The 27,911-nt window shown below is 54.4% G+C and overlaps 2 protein-coding genes across 2 annotated transcripts; both read right to left on the reverse strand.

The window, feature by feature from the left end:
- Window positions 1–495: 495 nt before the first annotated feature.
- On the reverse strand, window positions 496–3,845 carry LOC141725240 (myb-related transcription factor, partner of profilin-like). Its single transcript, XM_074527948.1, has 2 exons — window positions 3,107–3,845; window positions 496–1,146 (listed from the first exon to the last, which is right to left on the reverse strand). The coding sequence occupies exons 1-2, from the start codon at window positions 3,582–3,584 to the stop codon at window positions 620–622; spliced, it is 1,005 nt and encodes a 334-aa protein (XP_074384049.1). The 5' UTR covers window positions 3,585–3,845; the 3' UTR covers window positions 496–619.
- A 1,005-nt stretch (window positions 3,846–4,850) lies between these two features.
- LMOD1 (leiomodin 1) lies at window positions 4,851–26,990 on the reverse strand. The gene is made up of 3 exons (XM_026796687.2): window positions 26,488–26,990; window positions 6,806–8,395; window positions 4,851–5,674 (listed from the first exon to the last, which is right to left on the reverse strand). The coding sequence occupies exons 1-3, from the start codon at window positions 26,746–26,748 to the stop codon at window positions 5,648–5,650; spliced, it is 1,878 nt and encodes a 625-aa protein (XP_026652488.1). The 5' UTR covers window positions 26,749–26,990; the 3' UTR covers window positions 4,851–5,647.
- Between the last annotated feature and the right edge of the window lie 921 nt (window positions 26,991–27,911).

A 27,911-nucleotide genomic window follows, 5' to 3' on the forward strand; every position in this document is an offset into this window, starting at 1 on the left:
AGGGCAACGCCCCCAAACCCTTCCCGCGAATTGTTAAGTGGGGAAACATGAATTCTGCTCTGTCGCTTCTGCTCCCAAGACTTCTCCCTCCCAAAATTGTGTTGGGATGAGTAATTCCCACCAAATCAGCCGCTTGGATGAGCCAGCCTGGAGTGCTGGCCGCCCACTCAGCCCCCCTCACTCAAAACGGAGCGTGAAACCACCCCTGGAATCTTTCGGGTGAGAAAACAGCAAATTCTGCGTCGGGATTGAGACCGTGGGCATGTGAACAATTCCTTTATCCATGCCCCCTGCCCTGGACAGGAATAAGCAGGGGAGGGTGGGTGGTGTGTCACCCCGATGTTGTTCCTGGTGGGATTCAACTGCTGGCTAAATTTGGGACCAGAGTCCATCAGTCCAGGAGAACAGCCAGGCAGAGCCGCCTGGAAGGACAAACCGCTGTTCCATCTCCCAGCCCTCTGCATCAGCCCCAAAAGCCGTCTGAGGTGCCCGGAGTGGGGGGAGCCATGGGGGAGCAGCTCCGAGTTTTATTGAAGTGGGATGGACAGGAAAAGAAATAATAATAAAAGCAGCGACATGGGTTCTGGGGTGTGTGTACACAGCCAGCTGCGTGGGAGGCTCAGGATTCGGGGACCCCCCGCTCCCGGAGGTAGAGGTCACGGATTTCGGCCAGGCTGCGGCTGAGCCCGCCCAGCGCCTGGGCGATGCCGCGCAGCACGGCCGCGGTCTCCCGGCGGCTCTCGGCGTATTCCCGGCGGAACGCCCGCAGCTCCTGCACCAGCCGCTCGTTGGACTGCACGAGGCTGAGCTGGGGGCGCTCGGGGGTCCCGTCCAGCCCCCTGGGGGGCCCCGCCTCTCCCGCGCCGCAGTGACTGAGCTGCTCGGCCTCCTGCTCCAACAGCAGACTCGGGAAGTCGGAGCCCAGCGGCTCCTGCGGCCCGCGGAGGTCGCCGAGGGGGAGTTCGGAGGGTGCGGAGCGCGGGGGGCTCCGGCTCCAGCCCTCGCACAGCTCGCTGGGCGGGCAGATGCCGGTGCGGGGCAGCCGACAGTCTGAGCCGCGGCCGGGAGCACCGTCGGCAGCGGGACCGTGGAAGGGCTCAGTCTTCACCTCCAAAGGCTCCTCCTTTACCGGCTCCTCCTTTACACCTGTGGGACCGAGGGCGAGCACAGGGCAGCTGCAGGGATCTCCCGTGTTCCCGGTGTCCCACGGACCAGTGGCAGACCCTGTTGTCTCCATCCCTGTGCTCATACATCCCCTCTCCTGCACCCAGCCCCAGTTCCATCTATACCTATCTCCATAGTTCCGTGTCCCTCATGATAGTTCAGTCCCTTGTCCCTCTCCTGTCCCCAGTACCCCCATACCCCTGTCCTGAATGTGGTGCCCCCATGTGCCTGTATGGTCCTGGTACCCCCCCGTCTCTGCCCCAGTCCACACATATCCCTGTCCTGAACATGGTGCCTCTACGTCCTTGTTTGGTACCACCACGTCCCAGTTCTCACCCCACTAACCCCCATGTCCCTGTTCTGGTCCCAGTACTGGAATGTTCTTTGTCTCTGTCTTGGTCCTGCCCCATGTCACTGTCCCAGTCCCACCACATCTTTGTCCTGTTCCCAGCCCCTTCCTATCCCCGTCCAGGTCCCAGTACCCTGTGCCTTTTGTCCCTGTCCTAATCCCAGTCACCCATATCCTTGTCCTGATCCTGGTACCCTTCTGTCCTGGTATAGGTGCCCCTATTACTTTCCCTGTCTCCTATGTCCCTGTCCTGGTCCTCCCACATCCCTGTCACCTGTCCCAATATCCCATGTTCGTATCCCTTTGCCCTGACTCTGTGTTCCCTCTGTGTCCCTGCCCCACTGCTCCTGCCCAGTCCCCTCCATGCACCTGTAGTAGTCTCAGTGTCCTGGTCCTGGTTTTTCCCACATCTTGGTCCCAGTCCCTCCATGTATCTTCCCAGGCCTAGTGATGCCTTAGGATGCCCCCATATCCCTCATGTTCCTGTCCCAGTTCTCCATGTCCCTGCCATTGTCCCCTGTATCCATGTCCCTGTCCCCCATGGCATGGTCCCAGTGTCCCTGTCCTGGCCCTTATCTCCTGTGTTTCTGTCCTGGTCCCAGTTTCCTGCTCCTCATCCTGTGCTCTTGGTCCTGGTCTCCTGTGTCCCTGTCTCAGAACCATGTTTCTGTCCTGGTCCTCTGTGTCCTGGTTACTCCATGTCCCTGTACTGGAGGGACCAGTGCCTCTGTGCCTTTGTGTCTCTGTGTCCCTGTCCCAGTTCCTCATTCCCTGTCCTGATGCCCTGTATCCTGGTTCTCCACGTGCTAATCCAGACCTCCTGAGTCCCCATCCCCATCTCCCCATGCACCTGCCCCTGTGTTCTGGTCTGGCTGTGTCCCTTTGCTGGTCCTGGTCCCCTGTGTCCCTGCATGCACCTGTCCTGGTCCCAGTGACCTGTTTCAGGCTCAGTTCTCTTGCATCCAAGTCCCAGTCACTCATGTCTGTGTCTTGGACCCCCACATCTTGGTCACAGTATCTCCATGTCACTATCGTGGTCTCCTGTATCCCGATCCCCTCACTTCCCGGTCCCCTTTTGTCCCTCTTCCTCCCAACCTCTCCCAGTCCCAGTGGCCCCTGTGTCTGTGTCCTGGTTTCCCATGTCCATGTCCTGGTCCTGCATGTTCTGGTGCTGGTCCTCATCTTTCTTGAGACCAGGGTTAGATGGGATACTGGGGAGAAGTTCCTCCATGCATATGTCCTGGCCCCAGCTTCCCTATGTACATGTTGCTTGCCCCACTTCCTAAACCCATTTCCCCATGTCCCATTCCAACTCATCCATGGCCCCTATTCCGTCCCCCATCCCGGTCACCCAGCAAGTCCCTGCCCCATGTCTATCCTGGTTCCTCATGTCCCTGTCCCACCATACATCTGTGCCGGTCCCCCCGGAACCCGGTCCCAGCACCCCCGCGACCCTGCCCCGCTCTCCCCCGTCCCAGTCCCGGTCCCGCATGTGCGTGTCCGTGTCCTCCGTGCACGTCTCTCCACTCTTCCGTCCCGGGCCAGCACCCTCGTGTCCCTGCCACGTCCCGCTGCCGCTGCCCGCGCACTCACCGTGCTGTGCCGACCCCTCGGCGCTGCGCATCGAAGGCTCGGTTCCGGCGGCGCTGCGAGGACCCCAGACGGGGGCGGGGGCGGGCCCCGCTCCGGGCTCGGCCGCGCCGTTCCCGTTGCTCCCGTTATTCCCGGTGCTCCCGGTGTTCCCGTTCCTGGCGGCGGCCCTGCCAGCCGGGCCCTGCCGCTCCAGCCGGTGCCGGCTGATCTTGTCCCCGGCGCGGCGGCGCAGCCCCCGCCAGCGGTTCTTCACCTCGCCGATGTCGCGCTGGTGGCGGCCGGCGGCGTTCACCTTGTGCGTGATCCGCCACCAGATCTTCTGCTTCTCGTACGCGTTCACGGTACCGGCGGCGGCGCCGAACAGCAGCGGCTCGTACCGGAGCACTTCGCTCATCAGCACCTCCAGCTCCTGCAGCGTGAAGTTCGGCTTCCGCTTCAGCAGTCCCCGCCGCGCCCCGCCGCCGCCCGCCGCCGCCATGCTCCCCGCCGCCTCCGCCGCCTCATGCCGCCGCCCCGCCGTCCATCGCCGCCGCCGTGTGCCCTGCACCGGTTCCCCGGTACTAAGCGGGGGAAGCGGAGCCGGAGACCCCCGGCAGCCCCCGTCGGGCGCTGCCGTAACCGGATCCGGGACGGACCGGACGGGCCGGGGCTGCACCGGGCCCCCTGCCGGCCCCGCCGCGCGCCGCTCCGCCCCCGGAGCGTTAACGGCGGCCCCGGTGCGACAGCGGCGCCCCCTGCCGGCCCCGCCGCGCACAGCAGCGCCCCCGGCTCGGTAACGGCGCCCCCTGCCGGGCGCGCTCCCTCCCCATCGGGGGCTGCACCGCCCCGCTCCGCCCAGGCCCCCCGGTTTTAGTGACACCGTCGGCGCTTGGGCGACGCCCCTGGTGCTCTCACCCCGGGGCCGGCCGCATGCTCGGTGTGGGATGTCCCAAGGGCCCGTGGTGCCCGCGTTAGCAGGGGCCGCCCCAAGGGGCAGGAGCTTGGGGGCAAGGGGCAGGACGACCCCGTGGTGCGGATACTGCTCCTCCCGCTGGGGCCACGGCTCTGCGCGGCTGCAGAAATGCTCCCCAAAACGGCGTTTCACCTGTACCGGGAGCAGCCTCTCAGCCACGCATGTGGGTGTCCCGGAGCAGGGGGAGCCTCCCAGGGGGCACCCGTGTGCTGCTGCATCCCAAAACGACCCCCGCCCCGTGGTGCCAGGGGGAGAACGGGAGAACAGTTCTGGGTGACCCCGGGGGTTTGGGGTGCTCAGTTTTGGGGTCACCCCGGAGTTTTAGGGTGACCCTGAGGCACCCAGTTCTGTATTACCTTGGAGTTTGGGGTGACCCTGGGGCTGCCCCAGGATTCCCAGTTCTGGGTGTACTCAAAGGGTTTTAGGTGACTGTTGGGTGGTCCTGGGGTGTTGAGTTCTTCATGACTCCAGAGTTTTGGGGTGTCTGCATGGCTCTGGGTGCCTGGTTGTCTGTGTCCAGCAGCAGCAGGGTGCCCCATTTTGGGGGTTGGGCTGTCCCACTTGGGGGGGTCCTGGGTGCCCCATTTTCAGGAGTCCTGAGTGGGTGACGAGGGACACCCAGGCTGGCTTGTCCAGGTGGTCCCAGGGTGCCCAGTTCAGGGTGGGCTATGGGTGTGGGAGAGGGAAAAGCTGTCCCTGGCTGAGGTTGCTGAGTCCATTCCCAGACACCCCCTGCACCTCAATTTGGGGTCTGGGGACGTGGACCAGTCCAGAGGCACAGGAAGCATTTGGGTGAGCTTTATTGCTGATGCAGTGGCCACAGTCATACAAATCGTAATCGAGGTGTCATGACAGGAAGGATGGGGGGAGGAGGATGGGCATCACATGACCCCAAAACCCACTGCCCCCCTTGAGCTGGTGCTTTCCCTGCTCTCTCTGAGGCGGATTTGGCTTCCATGCTCTGAGGGTCCTGGGGGTCCCCCTGCAGTACTGTGGGTGCGTACAAGATGCCCGAGCTCCTGGCCCCAGCCTGGCTCCCTGTGTCCCACCACTTCCATACCCCCTCTCTCCCTGGCTGCTCCCTTCTCCCACCCTCCCATTCCTCCTGACATCAAGCCTGAACCCCCAGCTCTGCAGCCACTGCTGTGCCTGAATCCCAAAACTCTGCTGGCCACCCAGAAACCTTGTGGTGATGTGGTGATAGTCTGGGTGTCCCCTGCTCCTCCCCACGGCTGGGGGTACTCTTGCTCACCCCAGACTGGACCCTGGATAGAGTGGGGTGCCAAACCCCTTTGTTATGCTCTGATGGGGGATTTCCATAAGGATCAGCTCTGCAGACCCCTGCTCTATTCTTGGCATCTCCGGTGGGGCACAGTGCTGGTAGAAGAGTGAGCTTGAAGGCTTCACAACCATCAAAAAATAAATACAACCTCCTTCATCATGTCCTGCTGGGCCCGGCCCATCCTCCGTGTCCCAGAGAGATCCCTGCTCCTTGGCGTCGGTCACTGCAGGTTCCAAAGGGCTTGTCACGAGAAAGGTGAGTGTCTGGGGGTCTGCCATGGGCTGCAGGGGAAAAATCCTCCCGCTCCCTACTGCAGCAGCTTCGGCAACTCCACCTGCAGGGAAGCACACCCCATTACTGGGCGAGCAATGGGACGGGGTGCAGGACTGTCACTGACACGGTGTAGGGACATCCATGGCAGGATTAGATGGGGAGAAATTCCTCCCTGTGAAGGTGGGGAGGTCCTGGTACAGACTGCCCAGAGAGCTGGGGCTGCCCCATCCCTGGAAGTGTTCTAAGGCCAGGTTGGATGGGGTTTGGAGCAACCTGGGCTAGTGGAAGGTGTCCCTGCCCATGACAGGATAGAGATGATCTCTAAGGTCTCTTCCAACCCAGACCATTCAATGACCTCTTTTTCTTGGCCAGGCTGCCCATGGACAGCCCAGCAGGGACACAAACCACCTGGAGTGTGTGAGAGGTTTCAAGGCTCCATGCTGGGACCAGCATTAGCCCTTTTATTCCAGCAGTTATTACTGCATGGCGTACATACTTGACAATGTGCTGCCCAAGGGTGAATTTATGGGCCTCCTGTATTAGGAGGGCAGCTGCTGCCACAGCTTTCAAGCACCCAGGCCACCCTTGGCTAAGTCTAGCTGTTTGAGAAGTAGGCCACACCTCTCTGCTGGTCCCCAAGTGCTGTATCAGTACTCTCAGAGCAACATTAACTCATATGTAAAGAGTTCAAAAGCATTAGTCAAGTCCAGACTGGGGCTGACATCAAGAAATGTTTCAGTTGTTTAAATGCAGATGAAACCTCTCCAGCCATCCTGGGCCACCTTCTACCTCAGGGGCATGGGCTCAGCCCCAACAAGATATCAAGAGCCCAGTGAGTTATAACTTACGGATGGGTTTTTCCTTGTGTCCCAGCCCCTGGATCCTGGTGGATCTGCCCAACACAGGAGCTCTGCCAAGGGATAGATCTGCACCTGTCAGCTCTTTGCCAAGGGATGGATCTCCTGTTGGATGCTCTGCCAAAGGCTGGACCTGCTGACCTCATCTGCTCTGCAGGATGGGATTAAAGGATGGATCTTCCTTCCCCATGTGCTTGGCAAAGGGATGGATCTGCCCCTGTGCAGGGGTTGAACACAGCCCCACTCCAGAGAAGGACACTGCCAGAGTGGCAGCCACCATGACCTCAGCCCCCAGCCCCACCCTGTGCATGGGCCCCACCTGGCCCTGCACTTGCCTTCTTGAGCTGTTTGAGGTTGCTGGAGCGAATGGCTGCCAGGAGCTGGTCTCGAGAGTTCTTCTCCTGGACTGGCAGCGCCCGGTCTCCCAACTTCCTCTGTGTGGCTGGCGAGAGCGAGTTCTTCAGGTTCTCGTTGATCATCAGTGGTGGGGCGAGCGGAGGAGGAGGTGGGGGTGGTATGGTGGGTGCCCCTCCTTTCTTGGGAGAGCTTTTGGGGGAAGCCTTGGGGGATGGCTGCGGGGATGCCTTGGGGGACCCCTTCGGCACTGCTCCAGGCTTGGGCACCTCCAGGAGGTCTTTCTTCTCCCCCCGTTCCTGTGCCAGTTTCTGCTCCTGGAGGCGTTTCTGCCTCTGCCTGTCCATGTTTCGGCTCAGCAGGTTGGTGACAGTCATGCGTGGCCCAGCCAGCTCGAAGTGGTAACCCAGCTTCAGGAGTGTGGTGTTCTCTTTCAGGAGCTTGGCAATCTCCATCTCTGTTTTCCCCCCACAGATGTGCCGCTGGTTGTGGAAACGTAGTTCTGTCAGCGTGTTGTTCTGCAACAGGGCCCGGAAAATGGCCAGGATACCCTTGCCTGTGATGTGGTTGGAGTCCATGTTGATGCTTGTCAGCACCTTGTTGGACTTGAGCATTATGGCAATGGCAAAGGCCACGTGGTCATCAGCGCGGGTGTTTGCCAGGGCAAACACCTTGACCACAGTGTTGAACTCCAGGGCCTCGGTGAAGCGCACCAGGGTCTCGTTATTGATGCAGTCGGAGTTGTTCACGTTGACCTCGGTCACCTCAGCGTCATTGTTCTTCACCTTCTCGATGAGCTCGTCAAAGATGCTGGAGGCTTCATCATCCTTGGCTTGATCTGCAGAGCTGTTGGAGGAAGACTTGGAAGGGCTGCTCTCAGCTGCTGCCTTGGCCTCCTGTTTCTCCTCCACCTTTTCTGCCTTTTCTGCTTCTGTCTGGGATTTATCATTCTCATCTGCCTTGGATTTTTTCACAGCAGAAGCCTTTTCCTCTTCTTTTTTGTCATTTTCTTTTTTATCTTCCCCTCTTGTGTCTTTTTCTGCCTGTTTCTTTGATTCTGAACTGTTCTCCTCCTTTTTGTCCTTCCCTGTGTCCTTTGATGCTGAATCCTTTTCTTCTTGCTTTTTTTCCTTCTCTGTCTCCTCCTTTGCTGCTGAGATCTTCTCTTTTTCCTTTTTATCCTTCCCTGCATCCTCCTTTTTAAGACATGAGCTGTTCTCTTCTTCCTTTTTATCCTCCCCTGCATCTTTCTTCAACTCTGAGCTCTTCTCTTCCTCCTTTTTGTTCTTCACTGTGTCCTTCTTCAACACTGAACCCTTCTCTTCCTCCTTCTTGTCCTTCCCCATCAGCTTTTTTTCCATGGCCTTTACTTTATCATTCATAGCTTTGTTCTCTTTGCTCTTGGTCTCAGTCTCAGCTTTACCTTTCAGGTCTGTTTTCTCAACACCTTCTTCCTTTTTAGAGTCTTTCCCCACTTCAGCATCTTGTTTCTGGGCCAGTTCTTTGGAAGGAGATTCTTTTCCTTTTTCTTCTTGATTTTTGTCTCCCTCATTCTTGTTCAACCTGCTTTCCTAGTGAGAGAAAAACACCTGGGAATTACAGGAACAGGTGCCTCTGACCTACAGCCTTGCCACCCCAGTCCCACGGTCACTGACTGTCACATGGAACATCCTGCAGCCTGTGGCTGGCCTTTGAAGAGGATCGTTTGGCCCAGCCGAGGTCCCAGCTCCAGGGAAGCGTTCAGCATGTGAGTGCCTTGAATGTAGGCAGAGCCTGCAGGACTCAGGTGTGATGAGGTCCTGCTGCAGCTCTCTAAGGCAGCTCTACTCTCTTTTGCCTCCAGTCCCCCATCCCAAAGGGCTCTGGAGGTCTGCAGGACATCCCCCCTGACAGGCCATAAACTAACAAGGTGTAGGAGGCACCTTCTCTGACGCCCCCTCTAAGTTATAATTTTTTAATCATTTTTCTAACTAGGGATGGAGGTAGTGCCTGTGAGCCCCAGGTGCTTTCCCACCTTTCCTAAATGGTTTCCAGCTGGATGCTTGGTGGCTTTTCCCAGTCTGTAGCCCAACACTCTCCACACTGTCCTGGATGTGTGTGCAAGCAGGGAAGAGCCCACAGCAGTGTCCCTAAGTGACGCTGCTGACCCAGCAGTCGCTCCAGCCCTGGGTTCTGCAAAACCATTCTGCCTTCAATGGCAGTTTGCACTTCTGAGCAGAAAACTGAGGAAATGGGAGCATGGCATTTATAGCTTTCTAATGCATGAGGTTCTCCCAGCATATCTGCTCCCAGTGTCCAAAGACATCAAAAGAAGGAAGGGCTTGGAGAGTCTGGGGGAAAGTCAGAAGGAAGTTTTGGCCATTTTTACAAGCACGTGACCCTTGCCCTTGGTACAGCCTGTCCTGGGCATTGCTGCTGGCCATAGCCAACTCCAGCAGCTTGGGGACACAGCCAATGCCTTGTTGCAGCCTTCAACCAAGGCTGAAGGGCTGGGAGGGGTCTCCATCAGCATTGGTACAACCTTTGGTATGGTTCCCATCCTTCTCTCTGGCAGTTGCCAGAGGGCAGAGTTAGGTGGGATATTGGGAAGAAATTCTCCCTGTGAGGGTGGGCAGGCCCTGGCACAGGATGCCCAGAGCAGCTGTGGCTGCCCCTGGATCCCTGTCAGTGTCCAAGGTCAGGTTGGACAGGGCTTAGAGCAACCTGGGATAGTGGAAGGTGTCCCTGCGCATGGCAGGGGGTGGACTGGGATGAACTTTAAGGTTCCTTCCAACCCAAACTAGTCTGGGACTCCATGACATGAAACACATCCATTTCCAAGGGAGAGGAACCAATGCTTCAGGTGGCTGAAGTGAGATGAACTTGACACTGGGACCAAGTTTGCTGCATAGTGGAGGATACTACCATAAATTTCACATCAAGGTTTGGCAATTTAAATGCCCTTCTCCGTCCTCCACAGCTAGGGAACACACAGGTCCTCAGCACTGGCCTGGCTCATCACCTTGGCTGGAGGGATTTTAGGACTCCAGGGAAAGGAGGAAGGAAGATGCCGCTGGGAGATGCATCTGGGATGCCTTTACAATCTCCCTGGATCCTCTCATGATCAGGACAGCACTGTGGCTTCACCCAGTGCCTGGAACCCCCAGATCTGAATCCTGACACCACACTCTGCAGTCAGGCTGGCCTCCTCCTCTTCATCCTGTTGCTCCACAGTGTCCATGCTGGGGCAGCATAAGGCTGAACTTTCCCCACATGCAGTACTGCCAGCGCTCAGGGACAGACTTTTGTGGAAAGAACTGGCTGTGCACGGGCAGCCCTGGGGACTGTTTGTACCTGGTGTATAAACAGATGCCATCAGGGACGAGAGAGCTGTTTGTTTAGTTAAGCGATTTCTTGGCTCCTGGTGCAGGGCTGAGCAGGGACAGGAAGGCTCCTGCCAGACCCCTACAGAGCCTGGCCTGGCCTGGGGGCCCACAGTCCCCACTGCTGCCACCCCAGGGACCAGGCATGGGGCTCCTATGCACCCCAGTCCTGGGTGCTGCAGGGACCAGGTGATGCTACCTCCTCTGGCACTGAGCCAGGGGTCCTTGTCACCAAGCTGTGCTCTATTCCCAGCGCCAGAATGGTGCACAGATGCTCATGACATCCTGAAGCACCTCAGTGGAGGAAGGGCCCTGGCAGGAGGACTGTGGGATGAGGACACTGGTGTTGCCCTGCCCCCAACAGGGCCTCTCCAAGGTGTTTGGGAGTGTCCAGGTTGCAGGTTCCTCTGAGAAGGGACATTTATCCTCCCCAGGGCTCTGTGACACTTTGGTGACCCCAGGCTGAGCACCCATCGAGTCAGAGCCAGCAGCCTCATCTCCATACCAACTGCTCCAGAAATCTTTCTCCTTCCCAGCCCAAGCTCACCCAGCTTAACACTGGCGAGCTCTGAATCTCCCCTGAGCACCCTGGGCACATCCAAGACAAAGAGGAAAAAAGGCTTTGGCCAGGGATGAACAGCACTTGGAGAGAGGGAGAAAGACCCTGGTGAAAATTACCAGCAACCTCTCCCATGCTCGAAGAAGGTGATGGTTTACTCCCGGCAAATTAAACCAGAACAAAATTAAATCCGTGGAAAATCCGTACTTGGGAAAGGTGCTGCAGCACATGCTGAGTGTGTACTTGTGGTGGTTTGACCAGGAAGAAGTGGGAATTCTGGGAGGCTGTGGTCAAACCAATGGATGCTTGGAGTTTGATATTGGCACCTGGTGTGACCAGTGTGGTTTGGACACACCTCCGAGAATACACAGGGGTTAAAAGCAGAGCTTCGGCCCTGGGATGTTCTCTTGGGACGTCGGCGAAGAGGTCAGATCTCCCTCCCCTGTCCAGCCGCTGCTGCTGGGCGGGGGAGGGGCAGCCATGCGGTAGGCCCGGGGCCTGGACAGAGATGGGGGTGAGAAGGCCCTTGAGGATGGAAGGGTGGAGGAGCAGCCCCAAGAGACATCGGGCAGTCATCCCCCCCCGGAGGGAGAGAGAGGAGAGCCGGCGTCTGAATGTGATAGCAGCCAGCCCGGGAGGAGAAAGGGGGGAGAAGAGTACAGCCTGGCCGGCGGAGCAGCAGCACCTGTGGGAGTACCGGCATTCCGGGACAGACAGAGACTGAAACTTTTAACCCTTTCTTACATGATTGGGGCCTTGCAAAAATTCTGATCATCCTCAGAGTTGAATAAGAAGGGAGATAAGAGATGAGATGAGACAAGGACCTGGCCCGAAGGATGTGGAGATAAGTGAGTGGGAGAGATGACTGGAGTTGCCTTTTGGCTGGACTTTTCTTGTGGCCATGGACTCAGTTTGTTCCTGTGACACAGAGACTGCACTTGGGTGGGAAGCAGTGCCTCAGAACCAGGAGGGTTCATCGTGGGGACCCCTCGGCCCCAGGGGGTTGAAAAAATACTGGGGGGGACAGATGTCCCAAAGCAGAGACTGTGCCTTTTTGGAGTGAGACAAGGCATCCTTAAAAGATAGCCCTAGAAGCAGCTCTGGTCCATGCACAGTGGTGAGAGCACTGGGCATGGAAGGAAGATGTCACAAGCGGCAAAAGGATTTTTCCGGGCAGTGCCGAGTGACATTGGAAGCACACGAGGTTTCAGCGTGTTTCCAGGGAAAGACTATGGAATAAGAAGGACTCCTCTCCTCTTCATGGACTGAAGTTTGAGTAGACTAAAGGGTGGTGCCAGGCTGGGCGGTTGGTGATTCGGGAGAATGTATCGGATTGGGAAATTCTGGTGGTGGGGAGGAGGAAAGTGTTTTTTGTAAGGTTTTGAATTTTTTTTCTTTTCCTTATAGTTTCTTCCTATTTTCCTGTAGTTTAGGTAATAAAGTGTTCTTTATGTTTAAGCTGGAGCCTGTTTTGCTTATTCCTGGTCACATCTCACAGCAGACACCAGGGTGAGGGCATTTTCATGGGGGCAGTGGCTCTGTGCCAGGCCCAAACCATGACAGTGCTGTTGTGTGGTTCAAGCTTCCATTCATGGATGTGTGACCACATGTCCACGTGCTGCAGTTTGGGGGAGGAGAGACCTGGAGCCAGAGAATGGGATGTGGGAAAAGAGGTGAGGGCAAAGGAATCAGGAGAAAGAGAGCTGGGAGAAGTCAGGGGAAAGAAACTGGGGGAAAAGGAGCCAGTTGTGGCCCCAGGCATGGGAACAAGGGAATGCCACAGATATGCAGTGACCATCACGGGTGTTCCTGCCACTGTGGGTAGCACTTGTGGGATCATTTGCTTACAGCAAATTTGGGATGCATCAGAAAATCCCATCTAAGAGATGCAGGTTATTGGAAGAAGTGCTGGATGGTTGCAGGGGATGAGAGGGGCTCAAGCTGCTTCATCTCCTGTGGAGCTGCCTTGGAAGAGCCCTTGGCACACACCCAGCTCCAGTGGCAGCAGAGGGACAGGAATCGGGAGGAAAAAAAGTTCAGGCAAGAAACCAGATCTGTGTTTCTAAACCCAAGGGTCAGTGTGGGCCAGCTCCATCCCTTGCTGGAGCCTGGGGTCATCTCCAAAGCAGGTCTGTTCTAGGCCCTGCCTGAGGCCACATGTGTGCTCAAGAGGGAACATGTCCTTGTCTCCTCCTGCCTTTCCACCACCCCAGGGCTCTCGGTGTGTCCCCCTGGCTCAGCACGTGCTGCAGCAGCCAGCCTCAGGTGTCACCGGCCCACCACTGCTGATAATTCCAAAGTCCTCACCGCCAGGCTGGAAGTGCAACTGGAACTAGGAGGCAGAGCTGTGTTTCAGGAGAGAGATAAGCACCTTTCCCTTGCTCTGGAACCCCTGTCTGCCCCCATGGCCACCAGCACAGCTTGTGGCACCACCGCCCTGCAGTCCAGGGCCAGCTGTCCCCTCTTCATGGCTATCCCGAGTGCTGCCTGCTCATTTCTCTCTGCCCACTGGCATATTTACCTTGGGTACCTGGAAACCAGTGCTGCTGCATGCACTCTGTGCCTTTCCCTCTGCCACAAGCACATTTATTAGGGGAATATTTTTACACAGCATGTCAGACCTTTAAAAATAAGCCTAATGAAAACAGCCTGGTAGTCGGTTGATTAATCACCAGTGTTTTGATGAACTGAAATGCCTTCCCGTTTCCTCTAAATAGACTAAAATGAGCATTGCCATGGCTTGTTAGCATTTGTAACCCTCAAACCCACTCAGATGTTGCCTTAAAAGGCAAAGGAGACTGGGAACTTCTTGCCTGGAATCCAAGCACTCGCTCCAGCACTGAGCAAGGGATGGGGCTGGGGATAGAGCTGGGGATGGCGAAAATGAATTTGGAGGTGGAGTGAGGGTCTCCCTTCCTGCCCCAAAAGCCCCACAGCTCATTTTGGGGTGGAAAACAGCTGGTTTAATGGCAGTTATTGATCTGACTGTTTGTTTAGCAGGCAGAAGGTGGGTACAGTCACCTTGCTGTGCCCAGAGCAGATTCCAAGCAAAAGGGAGAGGAGAGGAGAGGAGAGGAGAGGAGAGGAGAGGAGAGGAGAGGAGAGGAGAGGAGAGGAGAGGAGAGGAGAGGAGAGGAGAGGAGAGGAGAGGAGAGGAGAGGAGAGGAGAGGAGAGGAGAGGAGAGGAGAGGAGAGGAGAGGAGAGGAGAGGAGAGGAGAGGAGAGGAGAGGAGAGGAGAGGAGAGGAGAGGAGAGGAGAGGAGAGGAGAGGAGAGGAGAGGAGAGGAGAGGAGAGGAGAGGAGAGGAGAGGAGAGGAGAGGAGAGGAGAGGAGAGGAGAGGAGAGGAGAGAGGTTACCCAGGGATTCACAAATCCTGTACCCAAGATGGGGGAAGGGGCACTTGGTGGCTCAGCAGCTGCTGGAACAGCAGTCCCTGGCAGAGGAGACATGGAAATGCATTTGCCCAAGTTTAGTCTTTGTAAGGGCCCAGCTTTCCCCAGCCTGCAGTTATTTTCAGAGGTATGTCCTGGGAAGAGTCTCACCATAGCAGGATATGCTTGGCTCAGGCAAAGAACAAGAGGTGAGGATGGAATCTTGGGAGCATGAGCACCTCTGTGCTGGCTCCAGGGAGGAGTACCCCACTGAGGTTCAAAGAGGGCTTGGCTGGGAAGCCAGAAGACTCCCAAGATCAGAAGGGCACAGAGCTTTTGGAGCGAGTCCAGAGGAGGCCAAGAGATGCTCTGGGGGCTGGAGCCCCTCTTATCTGGAGACAGACTGGGAGAGCTGGGGGCGTCCAGCCTGGAGAAAAAAAAGGCTTTGAGGAGACCTTAGAACCCCTTCCAGTGCCTAAAGGGGCTCCAGGAGAGCTGGAGAGGGACTTGGGACAAGGACCTGGAGAAACAGACTAGGGGCAATGGCTTCCCACTGCTGGAGGGCAAGGATAGGTGGGATACTGGGAAGGAATTCCTCCCTGTGAGGGTGGTGAGGCCCTGGCCCAGGTTGCCCAAAGAAGCTGGGGCTGTCCCATCCATGGAAGAGTCCAAGGCCAGGCTGGACAGGGCTTGGAGCAACCTGGGACAGTGAAAGGTGTCCCATGGCAGGGCTGGAATGGGATGATCTTCAAGGTCCCTTCCCACCCATACCATGGTGACTGTTGGGGACATGAATCGTGCTGGTCCCCATGAGGAAAGGCCAAACCTGCCCTTGCAGCTCCTGTGAAAGTGGCTCCAGGAACACTGAACTCAACTCCACCTGCCGCCATGACCCTGGCTTGGTCTCTAATGTCACCTGCAGCTCTAGGGGCCTCTGGAAGCTGAGACTGTGATGATATGAGAACCTCAGGAGGACAACAGGGGAAGCTTGAGCCAGGATCAGGTCCATCCCAATCATCTGTGCTGCTGGGAAATCTAGGGTCAGCTCCAAGGTGGCTGATATGGTTTCTGCACATGCACTGCAGCCCACCACGACCCTCCTCTGGGGACCCACTGCCTCCCTCCTTTCCAGCAGCTCCCCAGGCAGGGCCATGCTGCCTGTCTGGCACGTGGATTTGGCCACCAACAAAGACTGTCCCACCAGAACCAAGCTCCTTACAAAGCAACTGTAATCCCTCCAGAGCTGCACACTTGGGAATAATGCCCAGGCCAAGGGGTTGTTCCTCTCTCCCAGCCTTTGCTGGGATAATAAATTCCTGCTGCAGCCTGTGAGACATTTTTCAGATCATCTCTTGGCATGGCATGGCTTTGACAACACCAGCACAATTCCATTGGTCCCACACAAATTCGGAGTGGCTTTTGGTGGTGGAAAACTGGGGAAGTGGGGAAGCCCATCAATGAGGTGGGATCTCTGAGACACAGACAGACAATTCACCAAAATCTCTTGGTCAGCTGTGGGGGGTCCCAGACCACACTGGTGAGGGAAGGAAACTGTGTTGAGTTACCTGAATTAGCAGATTTAGGGAATTATGATCCATGACTAACAAGCCAATCTTCTTTCACTGCCTGGGGGGGTTTCAGTCTGTCCTACAGCTCTTTATAGGGCTGCTCCCAAGCCCTATAAAGTCTCCAAAGCTACCACAAGACTCTAGGATTGAATCCACAGCTCTAACTTTGGGAATCACTCTCTGGAGATCCCTGCCTGCCTGCCAGACTCTGAGGACTCCTATGTTCCCTCTGTCCCACCCACCTATCCCAAATCCCAGCCAGAGCCCATGAGCGAGGCACCAGCATCCTTCCAACCCTCAGTGTGACCCTAGGGCTGAGGAGGCTGAGCAGGAGCCCTGTGGGAGCTCCAATGGGACAGGGATGTCCTTTGAGACTGTCCCACTGCATGGAGAAGCCGTCGAGGTGGCTGGGGGCAAAAGCAGGGGGGTTGCAGGTTGTTTGGTGTTCCTGGTATTTGGGTACCTGTTCCTGGAGAGGATTGCTAGAGTCAAGCCAAGCCACAACAAGCTGCCCAAGCTCTTTTCCTCCATTCCTCAGCCTGTTTTGAGTAGCCTAGGGACAACTCAGAGCCAAGGACATTCCCAGAAATAATGCTGTGTCCTTGGCTGAGTCCTGGGAGCTGCTGAATCTGGATTGCCAGTGACCTGCAAAGGAAGCAGGATTGCGAGGCTTCTGCCGACTCTGGGACACCCTGGACAACCCTCCTGCTCCTCAGCAAATACCATGGCAAGATTTGTGGGAGACCCTGCTCACATCCACGGGGCTTCTTGAGAGGATCAGGCAGCCAAGAGTTTCTTTCTCTAGGCACATTTGGGCTCTTTTGGCAGGAAGGAAGGTTGAAAGGACCTCAGCTTTCAGCACTGGGACATACATGACCTCTGGCCATGGTCTGTGTGCTAAAGCCCAGAGAGATGTAAGCAACTCCTTGCCCTGTCCTGCTTTACATATTATCCTGTCATTTTAACAAGGAACTCAGTTTTTCCCCTTCCCTTCTGCCCAGATCTCTCTGACCCCAAATATGACCGGGTCTTTGCATGTCTCAGACCAATGTTTTTAAAAAGTCCCCTTCCTGAGATGCAGAGCTGTTCTCCAGAAACTGGCCCTGATTATGCCTCTTATTTTCCCCTGAATTAAAGCAATAAATGTTTTAACTTGGGTTTCCTTTAACAGAAGAGCTCCAGCCCTTCCATGGAGACACAGCCATTTTCCAGAAAGCTGTAAAGCCACTGAATACTATGCAAATGGAAACTTCTTTTCATCTAACAAAATCAAGTTTTAGAAGTCCAGGTTTTTCTCTTCTATTTGCTGTATTCCCAGCCCTTCTACTGGCACTGCCATGGCTGAACTGGATATTTCCAAGATGAGACCTTCTCCCTGGTTGTCTCCTCTTCATCAGGGATTGAAAAGAGCAGGGAATCCCAGCAATTAACACTACGACACCTCTAGGCTGGATTTCTGCCCAGCGCATTTTGTGGAAAGCCCACATCAAGCATTCACTGAATTTTTAGGAACAGCAGAATTGCAATTCAGTCCTAGCAAGTCTTAATCCTATCTCCATCCTCTGTGTCACAAATGCTGGATAGTCAAGGAACAGGACACTGCTCCCAGCCTCTTGGCAACACATGGGCACATCTCCAGGCCTCTTGCTGGTGCAAGTATCCAATGGATTCCATCCAGCAGCCCATGGAACCATCAGAGATACCCCCTGGAAGCGGGCACCTGGTGCTGGAAGATGATCCCAGGTTCTTGAAGCAGGTGAGATGAGCCAAGCTCCAAGAGCCTACCTGGAAAATCAGACCAGTTTTGCTGGTCATTCCCTTAAATAGTTTGTGGGAAACAGGAGCACCTGCTCCTCAGGCTCTGGCACCACATGGGAGCTGCATCCCAGGACAGAGCACTTAGTAGGCATACAGCCAGGCATGCCAGGGGTCACCATCTCTGGTTCTTGGGACCTGGGGAATTCCCTGCAAGGAAGAAAATGGCAAATCACTCTCCTTGGCAGAGTCTGCCATGGCTATGCAGGAGCTCATTCCTGTGCTGGGCATGTCCAACATATGCCATGGTGCCCCTGTCAGGAGGAGGGACCCCTTGGAACCCTCAGCAGCATGCAGCATAAATCCTGACCCAAATACTGTGCATAAGCCCTAGGCTGCTCAACACATGGTCAAGAGGTTGCACAGGACACCTCTATGACCTGGGCTGGCACCTCTCCAGTTGTGTTTCAGGAAATCACAGAATAATGGAATCACTGTGGTTGGAAAAGCCCTCTAAGCACAACATGTCCAGCCATTCCCCCAGGACTGCTATGTTCACTGCTAACCCACGTCCACCACAGCCACATCCACTTCCACACAGCTCTTAAATCCCTCCAGGGATGGTGACTCCACCTCTGCCCTAGACAGCCTATGCCAGTGCTTTACAACTTTCCATGCAGGAAATGTCCCCCTGTTTCCAACTTGAACCTTCCTTGGCACAGCTTGAGGCCGTTTCCTCTCCTCCTGTTCCCTGGGAGCTCAGCCTGACTCCCACATGGCTCCTGTCAGGAGTTGTGCAGAGCCAGAAGGTCCCCAGGTCCCCCCTGAGCCTTCTTTTCTCCAGGCTGAGCCCCCCCAGGCTCCTTCAGCCACTTCTGGGGCTCCAGACTCTTCCTCAGCTCTGTTCCCTTCTCTGGTCCTGCTCCAGCCCCTCAATGACTTACTTCTCCTGAGCAGCCCAAAACTGTTACTGGGATGGAAGGTGTGACACCAGTAGTGCCAGCACAGGGCATGGGCACTGCCCTGGTCCTGCTGCCACATCATGGCTGGGACAGGCTCTTGTTGCTTCCACAGCTCCAATTCCTTGCTGTTTACATCCCTGTTTGCTCACATTCTGGGCAGAGGAAAAGACAGAGCAGGACCCTTGGTCCTCCATGGTGTGTCTGTCCCCCACCATCCCGCCAGCCACACCTTGACTTCAAACATATGCCCTGCCACTGAGATCCTCCTGCTCCATCCTGACACGATTCCCACACAGCAAAGGGTGGGCTGGAGCAACAGGAGCGGTTAATCCCAGCGTCCTGCTGGAAGCTGAGTCACTGAGATGGTTTTAGCACACAAGTGATGTCACAGTGCTGCGAAAGAGAGGGACACATAATGGACCCAGCTCTTCTCCTCCTCCATGTCTATTTATCAGCTCAACATAAACACATATTAAACCTCCTGGGCAGCTCAGCCCATATAAGCTAAACACTCCAAACACTTCCATGGATTTATCTGCATCTCTGTTGTGCTTTATGTAAACACAGAACTCGGATTTTTACTCTTTTTTCCCAATTGACTAGAAATCCACGGGTTTCTTTCCCTGCTTGTGCCCTTAGATGGACCGTGGATCTCCCAGACTTGTGTGTGCCTTTGGCATGAGCTCCAAGTCACTGGGAACGCTTTGTGCTGCAACTCACCCTGGTCACAACAGGAAAAACAAGGAAAGCAAAGCTTCTGCCCCCAAGGGCATCACAAAAACACTGATCCAGCTGTGAAGGTCTTTCTCACACCATTTTTTCAGGAATGCAGCTCAAAGATGCCTGTGTTCTCGCTTCCCATTTTTCAGCTGTTCTCCACAATGCAGATCCTTCTGGGAGCTGTCATGGTATTGTTCTTGCTTCTATGTTAACCTTTGAGGGTTGTTTTATCATCTGCTGCAGGTAACAGCTCCTGCTGCTGCTGCTCATCCCTCTTGTGACAGGGTTGGGACTTTTTCAGAAAGTCAGAATGAAACACAGAGCACAGACAACAGTTTTCATTTCTGAGCAGTGAAAGGGATCTCCTGGACTTCACAGAATTACAGAATCAATTTGGTTGGAAAAGGCCTCTGAGATCATCCAGTCTTATCTGTGACCAATCCCCCCACCTTGTAACCCAGCCCAGAGCACTGAGTGCCACATCCAGGCATTCCTTGGACACCTCCAGGAAAGGGGACTCCACCACTGCCCTGGGCAGTCCTGTCCTGTTCAATAGATGACCACCCTTTCCATGGAGAAATTCCTTGTGATGTCCAACTTGAACCCTGGGAGCAGAGCCTGACCCCCACCTGGCTGCTCCCTCCTGTCAGGGAGTTGGAGAGTGACTTGTGCAGCTGGAGGGACCATCTGTGGCCTCCTTTAAAGACCAAATAGGAATGGCTCAATACCTTTGGTTTCTTTCCAAATGTGTGACTAGTTTGGATATCCTGGCTATCATCCATGGAGGAATGCAAAGCCCAGGAAGCTGCCAGCTCTATTCCTCTCTGTGTGCTAGTGAAAGCACCCACAGCTTTACCCACTGCTCAGTCTATGGGCCAGAAGCCACTGCAGAAGCCTCTGGATGGATGTCCCAGTGTCACCCACCCCTTTCATCTCTTTTGGGGGGCCAGAAGCTGTTCAGAACAATTTATTATGGTCCGTTCTCTCCTGTGAGAGAGATGAGAGGCCCTGGCACAGGTTGCCCAGAGCAGCTGTGGCTGTTCCATCCCTGGAAGTGTCCAAGGCCAGACTGGACAGGGCTTGGAGCATCCTGGGGTAGTGGAAGGTGTCCCTACGTATGGCAGGGTTGGGTGGAATGGGATGGGTTTCAATGTCCCTTTTCACCCAAACCAGTCTGGGATTCTGGGATTCTTTGAACTTGATGATCTTAGTGGCCTTTTCCAATCATAAAGATTCTCTGATGAGGGAGAAGAGACCGGGTCAGGACATGGCTAAAAGAAAGGCAAGAGCTGAGAATTAGTGAAGACTCTTGGAAGGGAGGAGGAATGGTCTTGGCAGTCAAGAGAACTGAGAACTGGCTGATAAACAGAAGAGCAGAGTTTCAATACATGTGTTGGGGACAAACTGGGAAGATGCTCAAGAAATTATATAACTCCTGCTGTACCTTTGTTTGCAAATTCCCTCGAGTCTGAACCAGCAAGTTAAATAAAGAGCTCCTTTCTTCCCTCCAGATATTTTAATGAAAAGATGACAAGCTTTGAGCATTAATAAAAAAATTTAAATCCTGACTTGTTTGCCCGTGGTGTTGAAGAAGGGCTCACTGCTGAGGATCTCCACTTTCCATAGAGGGAAATTAGGTGATAGGATAAAAATCACCCAGCAGCAAGTTCCAAGCTCAAGAGAGTCAAAAAGGAAGGGAGGACTTTTTAGAAGACCTTCCCAAGGTCTTGTCAAAACAAATCTTTCTCCAGGACCTGCTGTCCTCCAGCACCGTCATCCTTCAGATACACAGAATTTGGATTAAATAACCTCTCTGAGCTCACTGCTTATCCCTCTGCATCCAGACCAGGCTATAAGGAGCCTGTCCAGCCTCCAAGAAGAGAGCCTGGGGACACGGAGACATTCCCAGGAGCCTGCAGGGATAAGGATGCATGGACCTGGAACAGGAGGAGGTCTTGCCTGCAGAGGAGTGGGATATCTGAGAGAAGGCAAAAAGGTGCTGGAAGATAACTGAACCACCTCAGCTTCTCCTGTGCGAAGGGGGTCCAGCCTTCATGAGACGAAAATACAGGGACCATCTGCACTGTGCACATCTGGCTCTGGCTGTGCAAAACTGCCCCGACATCCAGCATCTCCTGTTCAGAGTCTTCTCCTCAAGGAAGCTGGTGAGTGGGCTTCCATGGAAAGAGACACCCATGACATGAGTATTTTCATAAAAAATTGGCTTTGTGGCCCTGGAATGATTCCCCTATATAAGCAGGATAATGCTCCCTCATGCAACTTCCCTGCACTTCCCAGCCATCCCTGCTTGAAGCTGCATGCAATCAAATCAAAGCAAGCCCTGTTGGGAGGCAGGACTGGGAACTCTGATGGGACTGGGACATGCAGGTGCCCTCCCCTTACAGGTGAGCTTCAAAGAGCATTTGGACAACTCTCTGAGGCACATGGTGGGTGGGATTTTGGGGTTGTCCTGTGCAGGGTTAGGAGCTAGACTCAGTGATCCTTGTGGGTCCCCTCCAACTCAGGATATTCCAGGATTATGTGAACTGAGGGAAGAAGACTCCATCCACTCCCAGGGAAGATGGTGATGCTAGAGAAGGGAAATCACAAGGAGGAGCTGTCTCTGCCATCAGGGGCTTGGTGTTTTGGGAGTCACCAGGGTGCTGTGGTGAGTTGGGAATCCAAGGAAAGCCAAGAACAGCGGCAGATGGATTTTGTGGGATATTTCAGAAAGTAAAACTTCCTGTTGTGGACTTGGCAACTGCTAAGGAGGACTCATACACCAAAGCACCAGTCCATGGCACGTGTGGTTCACATGGAGATCCTTCCCATGATACAGCTCTTCTCATCTAGGTCCCATCTGGCAGAGGTTCCCTGAGAGTGTTTAGGGCTAAACAAATGCCAGTAGGAAAGATCATGGAATCATGGAATGGTTATGCTTGGAAGGGACTTTAAAGATCATTCCCTTAAAGACCATAATGGAAGAGACCCCATGGATGGGGTGTTCTCAGGGTATAACTGCTCTGTGCACAGACACATGGCTTTTATAGATGTCACCAGCAATAGGGGAACTGGACCAGCTCCCACAGACCACATTTCCTCACACAGCTCAGCTCTCAGAGAAACCTATCCCACAGGGACAGCTGAACAGAACCCCTGTGCCCTGGCACACACAGCTTTTCCTCTTCTGGACAGAAATCCCAGGCATGATACAAGGATTTCAAGTGACAGCAAGTCAGCTGTGCCCCAGGTAACTCATGGAATCCTAGACTGGTTTGGGTGGAAAGGGACCTTAAAGATCATCCAGTCCCACCCCCTGCCATGGGCAGGGACACCTTCCACTATCCCAGGTTGCTCCAAGCCTTGAACACTTCGAGGCATGGGGCAGCCCCAGCTTCTCTGTGCTAGGGCCTCACCACCCTCACAGGGAAAAATATCTTCCCAATATCCCATCTAACTCTGCCCTCTGGCAGTTTAATACCACAGCACCAACTTCACAGCATGTTTCTAACTGGAACTTTTCTTGTTATGCCTTTGCCTGTGACAATAAAGAGCCATGAGCTAATAGAAATCATCTCTTCATTTATCTACTCATGGCCAGTCTCTGTGACACATGGGCCTTGTTGAGAGGGGCACTGGCCCAAGCCCCACCCTTGAGCTTGGTTATACTTCCACTCATTAGCAAGACAAAATTAAGATTAATTTATTACTGCATCACCAAGATGGGAATTTGGCTGTCCAGTGTGGAAAGGCAGGGGCAAAGCTCACATCTATTTTGGGCTGTTTATTATCTGCTTCCTAGTTACCCTAGTTTGCCCTTTTCATCACTAAGAAGATGTGTTATTATGTAGTTAACAATATTTCTAAATATATCCACTTCTCCCAGTATTTAGGTGGAAATGTAGGTGCCTGGCGCCAGTCCAAGAACAGGGCAATGACTGCAAGAACAGTAAGATGGGCAGAAACTCAACATTCCCCCTCAAAATACCTTATTTTGCACTTTGGAGGGATTCCTGCACATCCCAGCTAACACACAATGTCCCACAACAGAGATTCCCATCAGGAGGTATGGAAGAACAGCAGGGAGGACATGAGAAGAACATGGAACTTCTGAAGCAAGTCCAGAGGAGGCCACAGAGATGCTCTGAGGGCTGGAGCCCCTCTTATCTGGAGCCAGGCTGGGAGAGCTGGGAGTGTTCACCTGGAGCACAGAAGGCTCCGAGGAGGCCTCAGAGTCCCTTGCAGGACCTAAAGGGGCTCCAGGAGAGCTGGAGAGGGGCTGGGGACAAGGGCCTGGACTGACAGGCAGGACAGGGGGGAATGGCTTTTCACTGCCAGAGGGCAGGGTTGGATGGGATATGGGGAGGAAACTGTTCCCTGTGAGGGTGGTGAGGCCCTGGCACAGGGTGACCAGAGAAGCTGTGGCTGTCCCATCCCTGTCAATGTCCACGGCCAGGTTGGATGGGACTTGGAGCAACCTGGAACAGTGGGAGGCGTCCTTGCCCATGCAGGGTTAGAATGGGATGAACTTTAAGGTCCCTTTCCACCCAAACCATTCCATGATTCCATGAACTAAGGACGAGAATCTGCCCTCCTGTCTCTCCCTACTGAAGAGACATCACAGACACAGTGCCTGGCATTCCTAATTTAAGGCATCAAGAGAAATGTTTACAAGCCAGAAGCAGATGTGTGAGCAGGCCAGGGGGTGGGAGGGGGGGTGGTGAAGCACAGGCACAAGATCAGGGAAGGAATGGGAGGTAATTCCAGTGGGAATTACCTGTGAACATCTAGAAGATGTTATCCTGTGTCTGTGATGCCTCTTCAGGAGATCTCCTTGGAGCCCTCTCTTCTCCAGGCTGGACATCCCCAGCTCTCCCAGCCTGTCTCCAGATCGGAGGAGGTCCAGCCCTCAGAGCATGTCTGTGACCTCCCACACCCTGGGGGGATGCCAAGCCCGTGGGAGGGCAGCCACCATGCCTGTGCTGGCTGGCACAACACGGAATCTGCTGACACATGAGAGGGATTTGTCATTGGAGACCTCAGAGCCCTGAACAGCTGGGGGAGAGTTCAACACCTGCCTGGGGTGCTCTGGATGGCTTCATGTTCTCATTCCATCCTTCAGCAAAACATAGCCCTGGGGCTTCCTTGGACAGAGGAACTGAGAGAGTTGGCTTCTTGCACTGTTTTTTCTGACTGTTCATGTGGTCTCATGATCCCATCCCATCCCACCCCATCCTTGGGCCCCATGGCAGAAGACAGCCCTTCTCCACCACCAGTATGCTTTGCTGTGCCAGCGCTGTAAACAGGCATTTTCTAGGTATTAATCCCAGATCCTAACAATGGCAGGGAGGAAGGGGTGTAGGATATACTTTTTTCCTTGGCCTCCAGGGATTGAAATAGAAGATGAAAGTCAGTTCTGCCCTATCCAGTTACTGCAATACAATCAAATTGGGCCATTTTCACTGACAAACTTGACCTGTTGCCAATTTGCTTTGTCTTCCACAGCCTGAATCTCCTTAACTCAGAGGGCAGCAGGAGATTTTCCAGGACCCCTGTGCTGCCCTCCCCTCCAGCCAGAGCCCTACACCATAACCCAGGTGTCTCTCCTCCCCAGGCCACCCCTTTCTACAACCCAATTCTTCTCCCACTGCACACACACTCTCAGGCATTTCCAAACAACAGTATGTTAAATCAGGCAATTTGCCAGATCTCTTTTTAACAAAACTCACAAATTTCCTCCCTTCCTCCTGGTCATGGACACTTCCCTATGCCAATTCCCAAGCAAGGCCTCATGTTCCAACAGTTAACACTGAAACAGCAACACAAATCATGTCAACCCCAAATGTCCCCCCCACCTGAAAAAGCAAATTTTTTAGTGTCATCTCTTGGGATCACCTGCAAAACAGTGGTCACTGGGATGACTGGTCCTACATAAAAGCATTTCCCTCTCCAGGCAGGTTTGTTCTGCAGCACCTGCACTTCCCCACCATAGGGAAATTTTCCACTGGTGAGGAAATCAAGGCAGAGCCCTTGTGGTGAGGGGCACGGCACTCACTGCCCCCCAGCCCATGTCAAGCACCACACTTAGAAGGTGAAAGCTGCTCCTTTATCCTCAGAGCCAGAGTGAGCTCCTAGGCTGCCCAGGACAGGGGTGGGAAGGAACAATTTAAACTCTTGTTCAGCTCTCCAAAATCAAGCTTCAGTTATTTTTCCTACTGGTGCAATTTTCATTCCCATTCACCCCAATATTTAGAAGGGAATAAGGGTATCTATGTCACAGTCAGGAGAGGCCCCTCCTGAATAAACTCCATAAATATCCAGAAAGAGAAATATCCAAGTGCTCTGGGGTAGTTACAGATTGATCACCCAGCTGGAAGACCCAGGGTACAGGTGGGTGACCTGGGATAGATCTGGAATCAGAGCCAGAGCAGAGCAGTGCCCCACAACACTTGGCACTTCTTGTGCTGCCAGAACTCTCCAGCTCCGGCACAGCAGATGTGAGTCCTGCCTGTGACATGAAACCACCCATGACCACATGGATCAGCTGCTGCAGAATTGCTGTTTTTCATTTTTCGGCTCAGCCTGCCATGAAAACTAGGGAAACCAGACACTTCCCAGGCTTCCAAGCACAAAGTACATAGCAAATACTCTTAGTACTGAGGTTTAATAAATGTTACAGAAAAGCAGGACTGTCTCCCACTAAGGCACAACACAAAAAGAGGAAAAGGACTGACATTAAGCTCTCGAGCTCCAAGCAAACTCTTAAAGAATTTGCCAGGTGCAGAGAGGGAGATAAATATACCCAAATCAAACTAAAAGAAGGAATTTTAAGTGAACAATAAATGCAAAACAAATGGCACAGGGTGAAACCTGTTTCTCGATGTGATTTCCACAGAGCAGGAAACATTTTTATTCCACAAGAACCAGAGACTGTTTAATCTTTTGCATAAGAAGAACTGAAAGAATCAAGATCCCCAAAGGAGAGGGAGAGAAAAAAAATAAAAGAAAAAATGCAGCCCGTGGCAATCCTGTCACTGCACCGGCCCCTCCAGCAGCCTCCTGTGAATCCCAGCTCCGCTCCCAGCCCTGCCCAGGGATGTTAGAGAAGGGGCAGGGAGAAAATCCCTGGCACCAACACAGAATTTGGCTTTACTAGTAACACCAGGGTTTTATGGGACACCCTGTTTCCTCCCAGAGTGCCAGGACCAGCTCCCTGGTCTCTCCAGGACAGCTATTCCTCCTCAGCAAGCCCACGCCTTTCTCAGGTTTTGCGCTTTCCATCTCGTCCCTCACTCAGCCCGGGGGAAGGGGGGGTTCGAGGTGTGTTCCCACTTTTCCCGCAGCAGCAGTGGGGACGTGACTTACGTCTATCGAGTGCTCCCGCTGCAGGAGCCTCTTGGTGTCCTTGTCGTGATGGTTGAGCGCCGTGTCACAGTTGTGTGGGCCAGGTAAGGAGTTTTCCGATTGGTTTGTCTGACTGCGCTCCACAGGGATGCTCCCGTCCGCATCCACCACATCCAGCTCCTTTTCCAGCTCCTCCATCTCCTCTGGAGACAAAGTAGACAATAAATTGTCTATATCTGGATCTTCACTAACTTGTCGCCGGTATTTGGCCACTTTGGACATCTTGGCTCGCTGGCGAGACACGGTGGCGGTTGTGTGGTACCCAAAGCAGGAGAAAAAAAAAGAAGCCGAAGCTCCAAGGCTGCTTCCCGAACGGCAGCAGGTGCTGAAGTGTTAAATCTCAGCAGCTCTCCAGCCCGAGATACGGTGGTTATCCAGAGGGGACACCCCTCGGCCCAAGAGTTGGCCAATAACAGGATCCAGTGGCGGTTCGGGCGCTGGGAAGCCAATGGAGCCCGGCGGGAGGCGGGGAATGGTGCTATCAGAGGAGCCTGAAACCCGAGGACATTCCAGGGAACCGTGCAGAGCTACATGACCAAATTTAGTCCGGAGCATTTCGCCTTTTAAAGGCAATGGGCCAACCTAGTGAGAAAACAGGGAAAAATGCACGAGCCGGCAGGCCGGGAATGGGGGATGGAGGAGGCAGTCCCAGCCTGTGTCATGGAGGATGGGGGGCTGCTAAAGTGGGCAGCGTGGCCACAAAGGGATGGGGGGAGCCTCTGCTGTAGCGGTGACAGCTCTTGGCTAAAATCGGCAAGGAAGCACCCACTGCAGAGGAAATTTTCCTTGTTATCCCGTTGCAGCCTGCGATCAGTGCTGTTCGCGCTCTGCCCCACAGGAAAGGGCTGGAGGTGCCGGCAGACTGCTTCAACCGGCGGGATGGAGGCAGCAGGTAGCGACTGCTCCGGCTCTGCAGACCTGACTCCCCGGGACTGTCAGAGCTCCTCCCGACCCGCAGACCCTGAGGGGCTGTGCCCGCAGCTGCTCTTCCTCACACACTCCCACTTGCCCTCACCAAGCCCCAAAGACATCCCTTTCTTCTGCACAGAGGGAATTCCTGAATCTCCCCTGCTCCTGGTCCAGGCAGTGACCTGAGCCTGGGCTTTGGCTGGCAGCACCAACTTTCCATTTCCCTAATCCATACAGAAGCTTAACTGGCACGTGGGAGTTCTCCCACAGGGACGGGAGACAGGCTTTTCTCTCCAAGTTTACAGGCAGCCTTACCCCATGTCCAGCATTTTGTACCCATTTGTTATCCTGCCAGCTTCATCCTGGTTTTCTTCATCCTTTATCATCCTCCTAATATTTACTGCCTGCTCCCAGGCCTCTCTCTGCTGATCCAAGCAAGGAACCCTTTGGTGTTTTTTGACTAAACAAGCTCCCCT

Source organism: Zonotrichia albicollis, chromosome 28 (assembly GCF_047830755.1).
Source record: "Zonotrichia albicollis isolate bZonAlb1 chromosome 28, bZonAlb1.hap1, whole genome shotgun sequence".
Taxonomy (NCBI): Eukaryota; Metazoa; Chordata; class Aves; order Passeriformes; family Passerellidae; genus Zonotrichia; species Zonotrichia albicollis.